Genomic DNA, 15,000 nt, shown 5'->3' on the forward strand with positions numbered 1-15,000 from the left:
CGCCTGGCGAAGGGCTCGGCTTGCTCGACGCATGATGGCTTTGGCTGGACGGTTCTGCCACTGTCCGATTACAGGCCGCACTCTGGCTCTTGCGTATCGGGGCCCTGGAGCTCCCAGCCGGAGTCACCAGCGCCATCGGCTTCTTGGAATCACTCATCTCTCGGCTACTTCAAGTGAAAAGTACCTCCAGAGAGCTACGGTATATCCAAAAAATTGAAATCGGAATACTGTACTCCAAAAAATCGTCCCCTGATTATTTCAGCATAATGTCTTTCCGGCCAGGCAGCAGCGTCTTGACACACACACACATCCTTCTCTCTCTCTGTGGCTTCGTGCCGTCATGGGAGAAGGCCAGACAACTGCACTCAGATTGGAGTTGGGCGACAAGAACGAAGTGCTCTGTCATTTGTCAAGCCTGCCTTGTCAGTGACACACTCTGCTCAGTCGCTCGCACATAATCATTCATGAAACACATTCACTGATTCAGGCAATCGGGCCAGCAGGCCCAGCACTCGGCAGCAGGGCTAGCTGTGTACATCTACACACGTACACAGCTACGCAGCGCAGCGTGCTTGTCTTCACGTAACGTTCATCATGTTCCGATGTGGAACTCAGTGAACTCACACGTCACTTTCGGTAGCCTAGCTTGTGCATATGAATCTTGTGATCGCGTGAGCTGGAGACTCTCGGTTTCTCGATCGTGGAGTGATGCCACTTGCCAGTGCCTCTGCTCTGACATGTGTGAAGGGAAAATACGACCCCCTGATGTGTTAATTGGGCAAGTAAGTTAGTTGGGGGTCACTGACAGTCTGTGCCGACGTGGCTGGGAGTAGAGAGTGCAGGGAGTCGTATTTTTTTCATGTAGCCTTGTAGGAGGTGCTATTGTACTAATTTGTAGGCTACATTTTGTAGGCCCTGCTAGCTGATCAACCCCCTCTGCTCTCACTTCTTTGCCTTGGCTTTACCTTTAGCCTTTTTTAGGTCTCCAACAAGCCACTGCTTGCCCCCCCCCCCCCCACATCCAAGGGGGGGGGGAGGAATCACCATTGCCCCATGGGTGGTCGCAAAACTGAGGCTCTAATGATGTTACCAGTCCAGTAAGTAGTCAGGAACGCTGCTTTCCATACAGTGACCGAGTCCCAGAGTGTCCTCAGCCCTGGGACATGCTGCACAATGTTACGTAGTAGGTCAACTCGTTGAGTTCAGACCAGATCTTGACGACTCTCTAGCTCTTCATAGGTCAGTTGCGATACTGCGCTACAGAGGACCGCGCGCCGCGCCCAACACTGATACGAAACCAACATACACAAGGCCTGGTGCCACATGCGCCTGAAGTTATGATATGTGGCACCAGGCCGGGACGTAACAGCCTCCACAGCCGGGGGAGCCCGCCGCAAATGCTGCAACATCAGCGAGCAAGCGAGTGCGTTCGGAACAGGGCAAGTGTGGACACGCAGCATGCCAGCGGGTACACCCGCGAGACGCACGCTTTCAGACGGCACATACATGCACACCAGCACAAACATACGGACAACCACGCACACCACGCACACACAGCACCTCATCCTTAGTACAGTGTTTGGGAAATAAATTCCAAGACAATAACATCAACAGAGCAGGGAATCTGATCGAGACAACAAACATATCAGGTGGAAACGACGTGTTGTAAAATATGTCAAAGTTTCGAGAATTTGTCAACGAGTTGCCAACACGATGATGTTGAAGTCTCAAGTCGCGTCCAGCATTGACAACGCACTGATCTAACAATACAAAATCAAAAGGAGAAAAGAAAAGAAAAGCAGCATTGCCGGCAAGAAGGCATTAAAGGGGAAGTATACCCTAAAATCAAATTTTCACCAGTTGTAGTCTTCTGGGTGCTGAGTCGAATGGTCTTGGTCCGAGGAAGCTGCGACGCTCCCTTCCTACTTGAATCCCAATCGAACTCGCGCACTTCCACCGAAACTGGGTGACTGCGCCCTACTAGATGGGGATTTGTATGCAAAATGTCACTAAAAGCGCCATTTCGTTCTTATAAAAGCACGGATGACCGCGATTGGCCCATATGTTGTAGTCTTTTGGACGCTGAGTCGACTGGTTTTGGTCCGAAAAGGCTGCGATGCAGCGTTCCTCCTTTATTCCCAATCGAACATGGTTGAACAAGCGGTCACGTGCTCCTGGGTGCCCAAATCACCTGGTCACCGCGCCAGCAGGCGACAACTTTCACACCAAGGTTCAACTCGAGTTCAACTCGAGTGACAGGATCTAGGACTGCACCCAAAAAAGGTCAAACAGTTTAGTAAGTTGTACCCTGCAGGCACGGTGACCAGGTGACTGGTGTACGCAGGAGCACGTGACCGCTTCTTCAACCATGTTCGATTGGGAATAAAGGAGGAACGCTGCATCGCAGCCTTTTCGGACCAAAACCAGTCGACTCAGCGTCCAAAAGACTACAACATATGGGCCAATCGCGGTCATCCGTGCTTTTATAAGAACGAAATGGCGCTTTTAGTGACATTTTGCATACAAATCCCCATCTAGTAGGGCGCAGTCACCCAGTTTCGGTGGAAGTGCGCGAGTTCGATTGGGATTCAAGTAGGAAGGGAGCGTCGCAGCTTCCTCGGACCACGACAATTCGACTCAGCACCCAGAAGACTACAACTGGTGAAAATTTGATTTTAGGGTATACTTCCCCTTTAAATGTCCCAGCAGCAGCAGCAACGGGTACAGAGACTCAAGAGGGTTCAGCGGAATTGCACTCTAACGTGAAATGAAAACAGCAGCATACACATTATAGAAAGTGCAGCAGGCGTATATACTAAAGCATTAAAGGAAGAAAAATCACAAAAAGAATGGGATGGTGATAATAAACTCGTATAAATAATGACGGGAGCAGGCGGAACGTGAGAGACCAGCTTCCACAATTCCAATACGGGGCAGCGACAAAGTCCAGACAGGCGCAGACAATAGAGTAGATCTTAGAGGACACGCACAAACACACACACAAACACACGCCCGCACAAACACACACCAGGTGGTAATAGCCAATAAGAAAAAGAGAACATCAAAAGTTCGACACGCCCTAGAATAGATAGAGAGAGAGATGTGCAACGATATCCGGGAAGCATTTTATATGGCTCGGCAACGAGCAAAGAAACATGAAAAATGCACAACGTCGTCTCACAAGGAGGCAGCTGTGTGCGCTGGTGTACCCGACACAGTCTCTGATCGCTGATGCAAACCGGCGTGGCGTGTGGACACTAAGCCCCCACCGAAGCCACAGGCAGACAGGACTTTGGCCCCTGCAAAGACAAGTCGTGACCCGTACGGACTCGACGGGAATGCACAGCGCGCCCCAGTAACAAACGACGGCTGGTGTTTGGTGCACGTGCACAAACACAATACACACACACACACCAGAGATCTGAGCCGCACCTGGCTAGCTTCTGGCAGGGAACACAGACTGCTCCGGTGCAGCACTGCGCTGGGCTGGCAAGTATGGGCATTGCGACGGGCTGTTCCAAAGACACGATGCATTGCCACGGTAAGCAGTACAAGTACACAACAACAGGTTGCTCCTGGTTGATCCCATGACATTGAACCAGAGAGCTGAATAGTGACACGAAAACACGCTCAGCTGCTTGTTTGGGAATGTCACGTCAACGCCGAACAGTACTACTATTATAACAACCGGCCGTCCCACGCGCAGTGTTGGTGGCGAAAGCGATGGCTTGGAGTAGTGATATTATGACTGCTTGCCGGAGACATCAACTGTCGGAGAAGGAATCGGACGAGTAGTAATATTATGACAACGCACCGGAGACATCAACTGTTCATACTCATAGTATGTCGGAGGAATCGGACGAGTAGTAATATTATGACTATGCGACGGACACATCAACTGTTCACAGTACGTCGGAGGAGGAATCGGACGAGTGCCAAGCGCTGCGAGCGGCTGCCGTCACGCCAACGCCTACACCGCCGCCATTGGCGCGTGCTTGCTTGGACATCTCGATGCCGGCGTTGCGCTCGCGCCGCGTCTTCAGGTGCCGGCGCTTACTCGACCCGTCGATGGCCGCTGCTCTACCAGCAGCGCCGCAGGGAGAGCAGAGAGAGCGACGTCGGGCCATCGCGAACAGGACAAGGAAGACGCCGATGGACGCGCAGACGGCGGAGATGGTGAACACGAGAAACGAGCGCGGGCCGACGTACTCCGACTCGAACAGATGGCCGAGCACGATGGGGCCGATCATCTCGCCCAGCGCGGCGCCGACGACGAACGAGATTGCCGCCTTGCTGTTGATCTCCGTGTACTGCTCTGCCCAGGAGATGGCGGCCGGAAAGACGGACGACATACCGAGACCTAGCATTGCAGAGCCGAAGAAGATGGCGTGACGAGACTGTTCGAATGCCAGCAGGATTACGGCGGCCACAAAGCTGATAGTCAAATCGGCACCGACCATGGCGCCGGCGGGGACCTTGCAGTACGCTAACGGAATGGCCAGGAAACGGCCCACGGCAAACAGGCCCCAGAACGTGGACGTCAACAGTGCGGCGTCGGCCGAGGACAGCTTCAGGTACGGGCTGCGCACGCCGTACGTGAACACGTACGAGCCAAACGCCACCTCCTCGCCGACGTACAGCATGAAGAAGAGCGCCAAGACCAGCAGGAAACGCCAGCGCACGCAGCCGACGAGCCGGGCCGCTACCGACGCCTGCCGACCACCAGTTCCGGTCTCCTCGTCGTCTTTGCCGCTCGTTGTGTTTCCTTTGGCGTCGTCGCCTCCTGGACTTGACTTGCTGCTGCCGTTCGCGTGATGAATGCCACGCTTTCTACAGGCAAAGAAGGCAAACAGCAAGCCGGCGATTAACAGCGGCACAGCGGAGATGAAGAAGGCGTACTTGAAGCGGCCGGTGAACTGCAGTGGGTTCAGCGGACAGTCGGTCGGCCCGGCAGCGGCACCAAGGTTGGCGACAACGCTGCGTCGGGCACGCGCAATCACCAACGGCGTGAGTCCATCACTGGCGTTCGTAGGCGTTACGACCGTAGAGGCAGTTGACGAAACGTGCGCAGCTGATGTTGAGAGTGACGGTAGCGCTGCCGCTGGAAGACCAGCCGTGGAGGGCGAGGAGCCGCCGAGGACCGTCGTCAATAGAGCATTGCTGATGGGCACTGTGCTAACGGAGGACACCGCTGGTGATGCGGTGATCAAGCTGCAGTTGTGCGTCCGTGCAGGCGATATGAACGGCTTGGCAATCAGTGGTGAGACCATGGCGCCCAGGCCAAAGCAGAAGTGCAGAGCCTGCATATACGGCCCGTTGTCCTTGCCCCAGATCTGCAGCAGTAGCACATTGCCGCCTGCACAAACACGCATAAACACACACACGCGTACGCACACACACACACAAACACACATACGCGTACGCACGTACACAAACACACATACGTGTACGCACACACACACAGGTACACAAACATGTAAGTAACAGGACTGTAACATGACTGATCAACATGTACGGCCACAGCCATGCACAGAACACACACACACACACACAAACCTTTGACGCCCATCGCCGGAGGCGATGCTAGCAATGCTACGGCAGAAGCCATAGCAACTTGTGCTGGGATTGCACCATTCAACAGCTTGCAAGGCTGAAGAATTGACCGTCACTATTCAGCCTGGTCTACACCATCCAGCTATTTTGAAGTGACTTTTTCTGGCCAGTGAATCCCCATTTTTGGTCTTTTCATTTTTTTTCCCCCGCACACATCACACCACATACTCCGGCATGTACTGGCTGTTGGTAACCACCCAGGAGAATGAAAGAAAAGTCAGGAAGAGTCTGAGAAAGAGAAGAAAGACGCGTGTGACCATAATCGTCGGGAATCGAACCAGCAAACCTATCGATTGGAAATCGCTGCACATACCACTGCACCATATGGGACACACACACACACACACACACACACAGAAGTCACCGCATCGTGCTCAACCTCACGAAAACAAAACTACAGCGCTGCACAACAAAAATCCGATCTTATGAGCCCTGCACGGGTTCACATCCCAGCATTCCCAGGTCTAGGGCTGCACAGTGGCCAGCACGTACTTGACCAACACCATCGGATTTCATTGAGCAGGACTGCAGAAACTGAGAAATTCCACGTTAACGTTTCAAATAAGCCTCCCTGGCGACTACTCTTCTCTCAGAGGAAATATTTTCGGGGGTATTAAAGGCAAGAGTACAAATACACATTGTGAGAATTAAACGATGTCAATTTATACTAAATTGACATCGTCGCGCTTCGTTGTGCTTCGTCACATTATCACCATGTAGTGATTTGAGAAATACCGTAAAATCTCACCAGAGCGCCCCGTCTCTCCCATCGCCCCTCCCTGACTTCTTGTTAGGGAAGTGATTGATTGTGTCCTCGTATGACTCTGTGATGCCGTACTGTACTGCAGACGGGTGCTCGACCCCGTTGGAAATGTACGCAACAGTGCCCACCCTCTTGACCAGGGATCGCACAAACCCTGAGTTTTGACGGGTCTGTACGACTTCTGGCTCTTGACCTTTGGTCGGTGTACGAGATGCACTAACAGTTTTCTTAGGGTGAGTCCTTTTTCATGTAGTACTGAATGCGGTAAATAGGACTCGCCCACCCGCCCCTCCCCACCTGAACCTACTCGAAGCGTTGAGGAGGTAGGGGCGCTCTGGCGGGATTTTACGGTAATGGTACGAAAGACCTAATCAGATTTACAACTGGCTTCGTCCCTTCGTGTGCTAATTATATTTCCCTCCGACTAAGTCTCTATAATATCAAACACGAAAACGATTTCAAACACCTGCTCACCTGTGTCGAGAAACCCCATTGAGATTCCTTGGACGAAAGTGCTCATCGCCAGTAGTACGACCTTCTTCCACATGGGTGCTATTAACGTGCCTACGAGGGAAATACAGAACAGCACAGCACAGAGGGTCAAGCTGACATCGGGACTCGGGAGGCACTTGACACGGGAGCATAACAATGTGGGTGTACGATAGACAGCTGGTTGGCAATGCTGTGCCATGGAGAGGCGGGAATACCACATTACCAGCAGGGGGGAAAAAGAAAAGAAAAGAACCGCAGCTGCACTATAATCAACACACACGCACACCAACACACACACGCACACCAAACACACACACACATATACATACACATACGCCCCCCCCCCCCCCCCCCCCCACAGAGCACTAACAGCACCAGCACAGCTACTAAAAAAAAAAGCACCGACAACGCATCCGGAACAGCACACAGCAAAAACATCTCACCTACTGCGCTCAGGCACAGAGACACGGCAAGCAGGAAATTTGCATCGAACCGGTCAAACAGCAGCCCCGCCACGATGCTGCCAATCAGATAGCCAATACTGCGCGTGGTGAAGACATAGGATACGACATCCAGTGGCTCGCCAGTGCTGTGCGACAAGTCCAACAGCGTGGGGCCCAGCATGCTAAGAATAACGCCCTGTGCAACACGGAGACAGAGGAACACACCACAACAACAGTACATAAAGTACTCCAGTCGACGGTGCGAACAGCGACCCTCCGTCGGCCATGCGATAACGTGTTGCTATTCGCAAGTTGTCGTTTTCCGCGAGGTTAACGTATGCGGTCAAGCGGTTACTCGGTCTGAACATAACAATAGTCTGAATATAGTGTTGTTATTCGTCAGTTATTCGCCAGTTGTCGTTCTATCCAAGGTTTGTGCATCCACAATGTCGCCCACAATGTGGACTGCACTACAAGCAATGTCTTACTGTAAAAGCCATTATTCTAACGATTTCCTAAAATTGACTGGTTTACATGTAACAAAGGTGACGATTCTCACTCATTCTCAACGCTCAATAGCAACAGTACCGTAAAACACCGTTGATCCCCCCCCCCCCCCCCCCACGCGATGTCGCTTCCCAGCTGGTTTTTCGGCAGGGGGCGGGAATTAGATCAAGGCTGTTAAGTGCAGTACGATGTACAACAACGTGGACGATCAGACTCGATGTGCTGGATTGTGCACATTTTCATCCTGGATTGGCATGTATTGTGTACAGCAGTGCAAGCGTCGGTTCAACATCGTATTTCGTTGTATACGCCGAAATCGCTTCACAGGGAGAAAATCAACAGGGGGCGGGAATTAGAGAGGGGGCGGATCAACGGTACTTTACGGTACAGTCAACTTCGCTAATAACGACTGCGGATATAACGACAATTCGCGAATAACGACATAATTTCCATGCCCAGAGCAAAGTCCCATCCAACTGTAATACATAATATTATAATGAGACTTCGGGTATAACGACACTTTGTGAATAACGACACTTTTCTGATGCCCCGCCGAGTGTCGTTACACACGTATAAGCGAAGTTGACTGTATACGCAGAATAACGTTCCGGATGTATGACCAAATCAATCATGCCTCATACAAGAACCTTGATCGCTGAGCACACACACACGTATTGAAGAAGACTGGGAAATTTTCCGACAATCACAGACGGGTAGAGCATTGCCACGTTCCTGAACGTGAACAACACAGCATCCACACGCTTGTGCGCTGTGTGATCGCAATTCAAGTCTTTACAAGCCTAAACCTCCCTACGACAAGCTCGAGTAGATCCCGGGGGTCAACAAACACAAATTGTCCAGCCACCCAGCCCTCGACAAGATCCCAAATGTTAGATTCTGAACTGCCACAAAAAGGAAAGGAGTCGAGTGGCGGATGGCACAGAATGATCATTAGGAAATGTGCGAGTATCAATAATTTACAGATTGCAAAGCGCTTCATTCTGCGCCAACGGGCATCAATCTGTTTGACATTCGCCTCGATTAGTGTTCTCAAACACGACATGCATTTCAATTGCTCTCAAACTCACCAGTCCGAAGAACGACAAAAACAAATTCAGCGTCACGTCCAGCTTGCTGGGCGCTCGGAGCTTGGACACAGCTTGGGTCCTGCTCCCTGAATTACTATCTCCCTGTATCAGCGCCTGCTTGTCCATCTCCTGCAGGCCCTTGGCCGAATACAGAACATGCTCGTCATCATCGTCGTCGTCGTCGGAGATCTCCATACGCCGAGGCGTTGCCTCGTAAACTAAATCCATCTTTGGAAATACACGACGCACGGGATCGGTCTCAGAAAATCCTAACACAAACAGCAGTTACACAACAGCTTATAGGGAACAGAACGCTCCTGGGGGCCTGGATCGTGCAATGATGTTCTTCGAAACTGGTGAAAGAACCTCCTTGCTATGGAAGAAAAAAATTAATGTTTCCTTGAGAAGTGACTCCACTGCAAGATCTGCATGCACTGCTTCGTTGGTTTCACGTGTGAAAGATGTAATGACGAATCCCGCGATTTTGACAACTCTTGCACTTGCACTTGCATTTCAAATGAGCTCATCGTATGATGTCAGGCCTCAGGATCCAACTCGCATCCAACTCCATGTTTTCCATAGCAACCAGATATTGGAGTGTGGTCGCTACGCTACCGTACTGAGCCGAGCGGCGTCTATTTTTTGAAATGGACTTGAGCAAGTTAAGGTAGATCCCCTGTCGCTTCGTCGAGCACGATAGTCGATAGCCAAACAAACATTCAAAAAGCCTACAACTCACGAGCTACACACCACACCACACAACAAGATGTTTGTTTGTGGCGAATGGGAATCGAACAAAGAAATCAAGTCTTGGTCCGTGGAGTCGTGCAAGGTGCACATCCCGAGCCAGAAACAAAATCTCAGCATAGTTTTATTTCTATGGAAAGGAAACATTTTAGCTTGGTAGCACCACTGCACTGGCGCTGGCTAGATCTTCCATTCATAATTATGCCGTAACTGCACCTAGCTGCTAGCACAGTGCAGTAGCAGTTCATCAGCGGTGGTCAAGCACTGAATAGTGGACTTCGATACATCAGGCCACGGTCGCTAGCAGCTGGCCTGGTTGTTTTCCCTCTTCGCTCATCGCTTTCGACTTTCATTCAAAGGTCAAGTGGGTACAAGTGAGTCCCGTCTCTATAACTATTACTCATTTTCAAAGTGGGCACAATTAAATTAATGTATTGTGCGGACACCGAGTAATTATCGGTTCGCACTGTGGAGCGCTCGAGCATGCGTGCACATAGCGAGCACACGCGTTGGGTCGACTGGTCAGTTCATTCAGCAGCAGCTGCTAGGTGTTTCCTCGGATTCGGAGGGTTTCCAACTTTCCTGGCACGTTCAGTGGCAATAGCAGAACACTGACCCAACTGCGCCTGGACTGGAGTCCCTGGGCCCATGCGTATTAATTTATAATTTTATTAATCTAGGGCGTCCGCAGGTAATGTAGGGCTGGTGGTAGGGTCAGCCACCTGGCGTACGATTTACTCCTCGGGAGAGGTGGGTGAAAAATTTGGAACCCAGAGTCAGTGCGTTTTATCGATTCACGGCGGGGGGGGGGGGGGGGGGGGGATACCTTGGTCAAAGAGTGGTACGGTCAATACCGTAGTCACCTCGTGAATAATGACCTTGGGTATAAGAACCCTCTTCTCAATTTAATTGGCTGCCTTGACATGCTACGAGGGGCAGAAATAAATAAATAAATAAATAAAAACTCGCGAATAACGACACAATTGTCAGATCCAGTAACCACTTGACCGTGTCATAGTAGAACTCCCCTTACCCGGGCAGGTTGGGAACCGGGCAGGTTGGGACCCGGTTCCTGGTCCATAACAAGGAATTTCCTGTAATCACAGAGCATGCGTGTACAATACGCTCATACTGGTTGTATGCAAACAAGCACTTTCAACGAAATGATAATCAGTGGCTTTTTCAGGGGCGGATCCAGGAGGGGTTCCGCGGAACCCCCTAAATGTCGTACCTCGAAGTAAATGTACTAGTACTGGCATTGAATACTGGCAACCATACACGGGTGTTTGCAGTGCATGAACTCTGGCCAGTCGTCCCCGTACGCAAAATGCGTACGCATTTGGATCTACCGTACATTTCCTCGTGTTTTGGGCGAATCTCAGCGGTACGACGCTGTCGAATTGGGCCTGAATTTGCCCTGAACCAGCCGCTATCGAAGTAAAATTAGGTGTTTTGAAGGCCACACGGGAACACTGTGGCCATGTCTTCGTTCCTGCGTCGTTTGTTTGAAAATCGGAGTGTTTTTGAGCTCGTAGTTCGTCTTCGTTGTGGAATGGCCGTGCGTACATTCTCCTTGGAATTACCAAAGTCACACCCCCGTTTATTACATTACTAGGAGTTTTGCCGGCAGCCACGATAGTTTTTATCCCTGCTTCCATACGTCCTTTCATTGAACAGCCAAACGAAACTTTGTGGCGCGCCTCAGTTTTTTGTGGCGCGGGGGTCTCAAGTTTGTCACTTCGAGTTGTACACAACGATCACATCAACACCTCAAAGGACCAAAAAAACCAAGTGAGCAAGTATTTCAACCTTGCGATTCTGCCTGGCCTACTCTGAAGATGGAGACTTCTACTCGGTAGCACATACTCGTATCAATAAGCTGGGAGGGAGAGCGTGGCGAGTAAAATGTTGGGATGAAAAGAGCCACATTCTCTCTCGGAAAAGGTCGTCGTTCGTTCCTACACTGGCTACACACTTGCTCTACCCAGCTCTGCAGAAGGCAAGATTTTGCATGCACGTGCGAGATTCGCATCCGCCACGCACATAGGCAGAGTCGAAATTTTTGTACTCTCGGATTTGCCGCCATCTTGACGAGTGGCCACTGCGAAACACCCGTGCATATGTGTGTACATGTACATATGTCAGCTACTGTAAAACGGGTAACTATTGCGACGTAAACATGTTTGCGAATTTTGCGAGAGGCCCCGAATCGCAAACTTTGAACAACGCAAACTCGCGCCATGTAAAGTTCAAAGAAGTATGTATTCAATATGTATGACATTCAATATGCATTCAATCGCAAACATAAAAACAGCGCAAACCAGTCTCAATTTGTAAAACGCAAACATTTATTGTCGTAAACGTTACCCGTTTTACAGTATTCAGTTTTGACTATACTGGAGCCCCCCCCCCTCCCCCCCCCCCCTGTAGAGATCGCTGGATCAGCCGCTGTTTTTTGGTGCCTTGTTTTGGTTGAAAAGCCACTACGGTACGTTTGGGTGACTCTAGAATGGTCAGAAAGGCAGTGCCCGGTAGACGGGAGTAGGATCTGGAGAGTAGGGGAGTTTACCGTGCTTTAAACCCTCACGTTTTCTCATGCACGACTAAGGGCAATTCATGCTTCATTTCGTGTACGGGAAAGCCATCGCGCGATCGTCACGCGATGGACCAAAATAGTTGAGCTCAAGTCAACTTTTCGGCGATGCGACGCGTTTCCCGTGTTTGCAAAATGAAGTATGAATCAGGCTTTAGGGTCGTTATTCTTTTCTAATAATCATCTTCATTTCAGGATTACCCCAAGGATACCGCCTATCAGTGGGGGGGGGGGGGGGGAGGGGGGGGGGGGGGAGTCGGGGGCAGTACTACCAGGACCAAAGGATGCTTATTCAGTCAAACGACCCTGGATAAGAAGACCAACTGTACACTCGGGACCACATGTTAAATTAAAGAGCGGTCGCCTTAGACAGGTTTCGCTGTATGCGCAATAGTTTGTCTAAAGCGAAAGTTTGTCTTGTCAGCGTTCTTCCTAATGAGGTTCCACTGTATTATCAATGCGTTGTTTTGCATTTTCAATAGCACGCAATCCGGGAGCATGGAGATGCGATCGTTCACCAGCACTAACCGCCTGCCGTCACGCGCCCTGTTTGCCGTGACGACCGCGGGCGCGTCGACCTCCGCCAATGCCGTCAGCGTGGACGACCCAGACACCGCCGGGTATCGTCACGGACACCGCCAGTCGCCTGCCGCCAATCAGCCCGTTTGGGCGGCTCAGAGGCCGCTCAGAGACCCCACTACCATTTTAGACCCGTGGCGAAGCACCCTGATCAGCATCATGGAGGTGGCCTTTCCACAGGCACGTCAGCTGCAGCTGTTCGAGAGGCCAATGGGACGACGGCGGAAACCGCAATTAGGAGGTAGTTACTTTTGTTGTTGTTGTTTCGAATCTCTATTCTCATGATGGCCTGTGGCCAATATTATTATTATTATATTGAGGTTAGTATAGGTTAGTATGGTGAGGAAATTTCACGGCTAGCTGCAGGAGTGCATAAAACCCAGAGTGTGCAGCTTGGGGCCCTTTCTACTGTGAGTGTCTGCCACGGCAGAATTCCGTGATTACATCATATTCGGCACAGATCTGAGATGGGAAATGGCGCAGTGCGTACAACTGAGCTGCAGTTGTGCAGAAAGAGACCTGCATGCTTGAAACCTGCTTGTACGCACTGCATCACTAAAATGATGTACGGTATTTCTCCAAATATAAGTCGCACCTTTTACACCTAACTTCAGGGCCAACAAAGGGGGTGGGTGCGACTTACAATCGAGCATGATCTGAGCATGATCTGAGCATGATGATTTACTACTGAAGTGAATATATTGAAACGATGTGACATGGATCCGGAAATGGGGGTGCGACTTACAATTGAGTGCGACTTACAAACGGGGAAATACGGTAATCACGGAATTCTGCCGTGACAGCAACCCATCCGAGCTGCACACTCTGGTTTTCATGTACTCTTGCTAGCAGTGATCAGACTAGATGTACGGGTGAGCGTGGCTCGTGCATGAGCAGATTGAATTGAGCAGCAGGGTTGATATAATTATTTTGCTTAAACAAAGCTGGTGATTGAATATCGCGTAACGTTGAGGGGAACCCTCACACACTCGGTTATTGCAGTTGGCAAATGCTACGTGCGAGTGTGCGGAAAGCTTTGGCCTGTATTGACACGATTTGGGGCTGCGAGCATTAGAATATGAGGCGGGGCGTAATTGTGGTGGATGGAGTGAGCAAACGCTATGTGTTTAACATTAAAGTTGGAGAAGAGAGTGGGCCACTTGATGCGGTGTAGAAGGTCATAGTGGTTAATATGGGTGTAGAGAGGGAGGCGGAGGCATAATCCTGCGGCTTTCCGCTGGATTCTCTCTAGCTTGTCTAAGTAAGCTAGTGTGGGATATGACGGTTACAGCGATGCTTGCAAAAGAGTACAGGGATAGGATGCGTCAAGTATAGATGGCTGCAAGAGCAGAAGTGGTAAGGGTTGATTTTATGCGGAATAGCAAATTGAATGACTTGAGTGATTTCACTATAATACTATTGAAGTGTTTTGTCCAGCTCAGATCATATTGGAATATTATTCCAGGGTGACGGTGCTGTGTTACTGTTTCTAGTAGAGTTTGCCCGAGTTTTATTAGGGGGGTTGTTGTTGTTGCTGCTACTGCTGCCCGCTGCTGCCCGCTGCTGCTGATGCTGCTACTGCTGCTGCTGCTGCTGTTGTTGCTGCTGCTGTTGCTGCTGCTGCTGCTACTGTTGCTGCTGCTGCTGCTGCTGCTGTTGCTGCTACTGCTGCCCGCTGCTGCTGCTGCAGTTGTTGTTGTTTTTTTGAATTCTTTATTCTCACGATGGCACCATCGCCAATAAGAGATAAATTTATGAGGTGAAATTGTGGGTTAAACAGTTGGAAAGTGATTTACATCACTTTGAACTTTACAAGTATGGGAGAGGGTGAGCGCTGCAGGAGCAGATTGAGTTAATCAGCAGTGAGCAGATTTCTTGTTTGAAAGCAGGTCGGGAGGAGACATCACGAATGCTAGCAGGGAGGGCATTGTAGTATTCTAGGGACTTGTACAGTGGGGAGTCTTTACAGCGATCGGTTCTGGAGGGTGGGAGGTGCCAAGTGCGTGCGTGTCGAAGGCTGTACTGGGCCGTAACTTGAGCGGGGGTGTTGAGCAAGCGTATGTGTTGTGGGGCATATTGGTATTTTATGGAGTGAGCAAGAAGGGTGAGCTTCACTTTGCGGCGAGAGAACATTGTCGGCCATTTGAGCCGATGGAGCAGTGTTGAATGATCCAG

At 50.6% G+C, this 15,000-nt stretch overlaps 3 protein-coding genes across 3 annotated transcripts in view; 1 reads left to right on the top strand and 2 right to left on the bottom strand.

The window, feature by feature from the left end:
• LOC135826580 (LIM domain kinase 1-like) overlaps positions 1-501 on the bottom strand; it is a 7,425-nt gene extending 6,924 nt beyond the window's left edge. The window contains exon 1 of the mRNA XM_065339185.1: positions 1-501. This exon is cut by the window's left edge and continues 6 nt beyond it. Within this exon, the coding sequence (XP_065195257.1) occupies positions 1-157 (157 nt within the window). The 5' untranslated portion in view covers positions 158-501.
• Positions 502-3,093: 2,592 nt separating this feature from the next.
• On the bottom strand, positions 3,094-9,541 carry LOC135826318 (sodium-dependent glucose transporter 1-like). Its single transcript, XM_065338937.1, has 4 exons — positions 8,907-9,541; positions 7,312-7,507; positions 6,851-6,940; positions 3,094-5,356 (listed from the first exon to the last, which is right to left on the bottom strand). The coding sequence occupies exons 1-4, from the start codon at positions 9,132-9,134 to the stop codon at positions 3,903-3,905; spliced, it is 1,968 nt and encodes a 655-aa protein (XP_065195009.1). The 5' UTR covers positions 9,135-9,541; the 3' UTR covers positions 3,094-3,902.
• An 80-nt stretch (positions 9,542-9,621) lies between these two features.
• Positions 9,622-15,000, top strand: part of LOC135826320 (uncharacterized) — a 12,064-nt gene continuing 6,685 nt past the window's right edge. The window contains exons 1-2 of the mRNA XM_065338938.1: positions 9,622-10,027; positions 12,729-13,066. Of these exons, the coding sequence (XP_065195010.1) occupies positions 12,745-13,066 (322 nt within the window). The 5' untranslated portion in view covers positions 9,622-10,027; positions 12,729-12,744. The remainder of the gene's footprint in view (positions 10,028-12,728; positions 13,067-15,000) is intronic.

Source organism: Sycon ciliatum, chromosome 10 (genome assembly GCF_964019385.1).
Source record: "Sycon ciliatum chromosome 10, ocSycCili1.1, whole genome shotgun sequence".
NCBI classification, from domain to species: Eukaryota; Metazoa; Porifera; class Calcarea; order Leucosolenida; family Sycettidae; genus Sycon; species Sycon ciliatum.

What these genes read in the sequence shown, in the direction of transcription:
- LOC135826318 (XM_065338937.1), bottom strand. Translation starts at nt 9,134, where the DNA reads ATGGATTTAGTTTACGAGGCAACGCCTCGGCGTATGGAGATCTCCGAC. An exon ending in TTTTGTCGTTCTTCGGACTG is followed by an intron (nt 7,508 to 8,906) that starts GTGAGTTTGAGA and finishes CGTGTTGCACAG; the next exon opens with GGCGTTATTCTTAGCATGCT. An exon ending in TCTGTGCCTGAGCGCAGTAG is followed by an intron (nt 6,941 to 7,311) that starts GTGAGATGTTTT and finishes TTTCCCTCGTAG; the next exon opens with GCACGTTAATAGCACCCATG.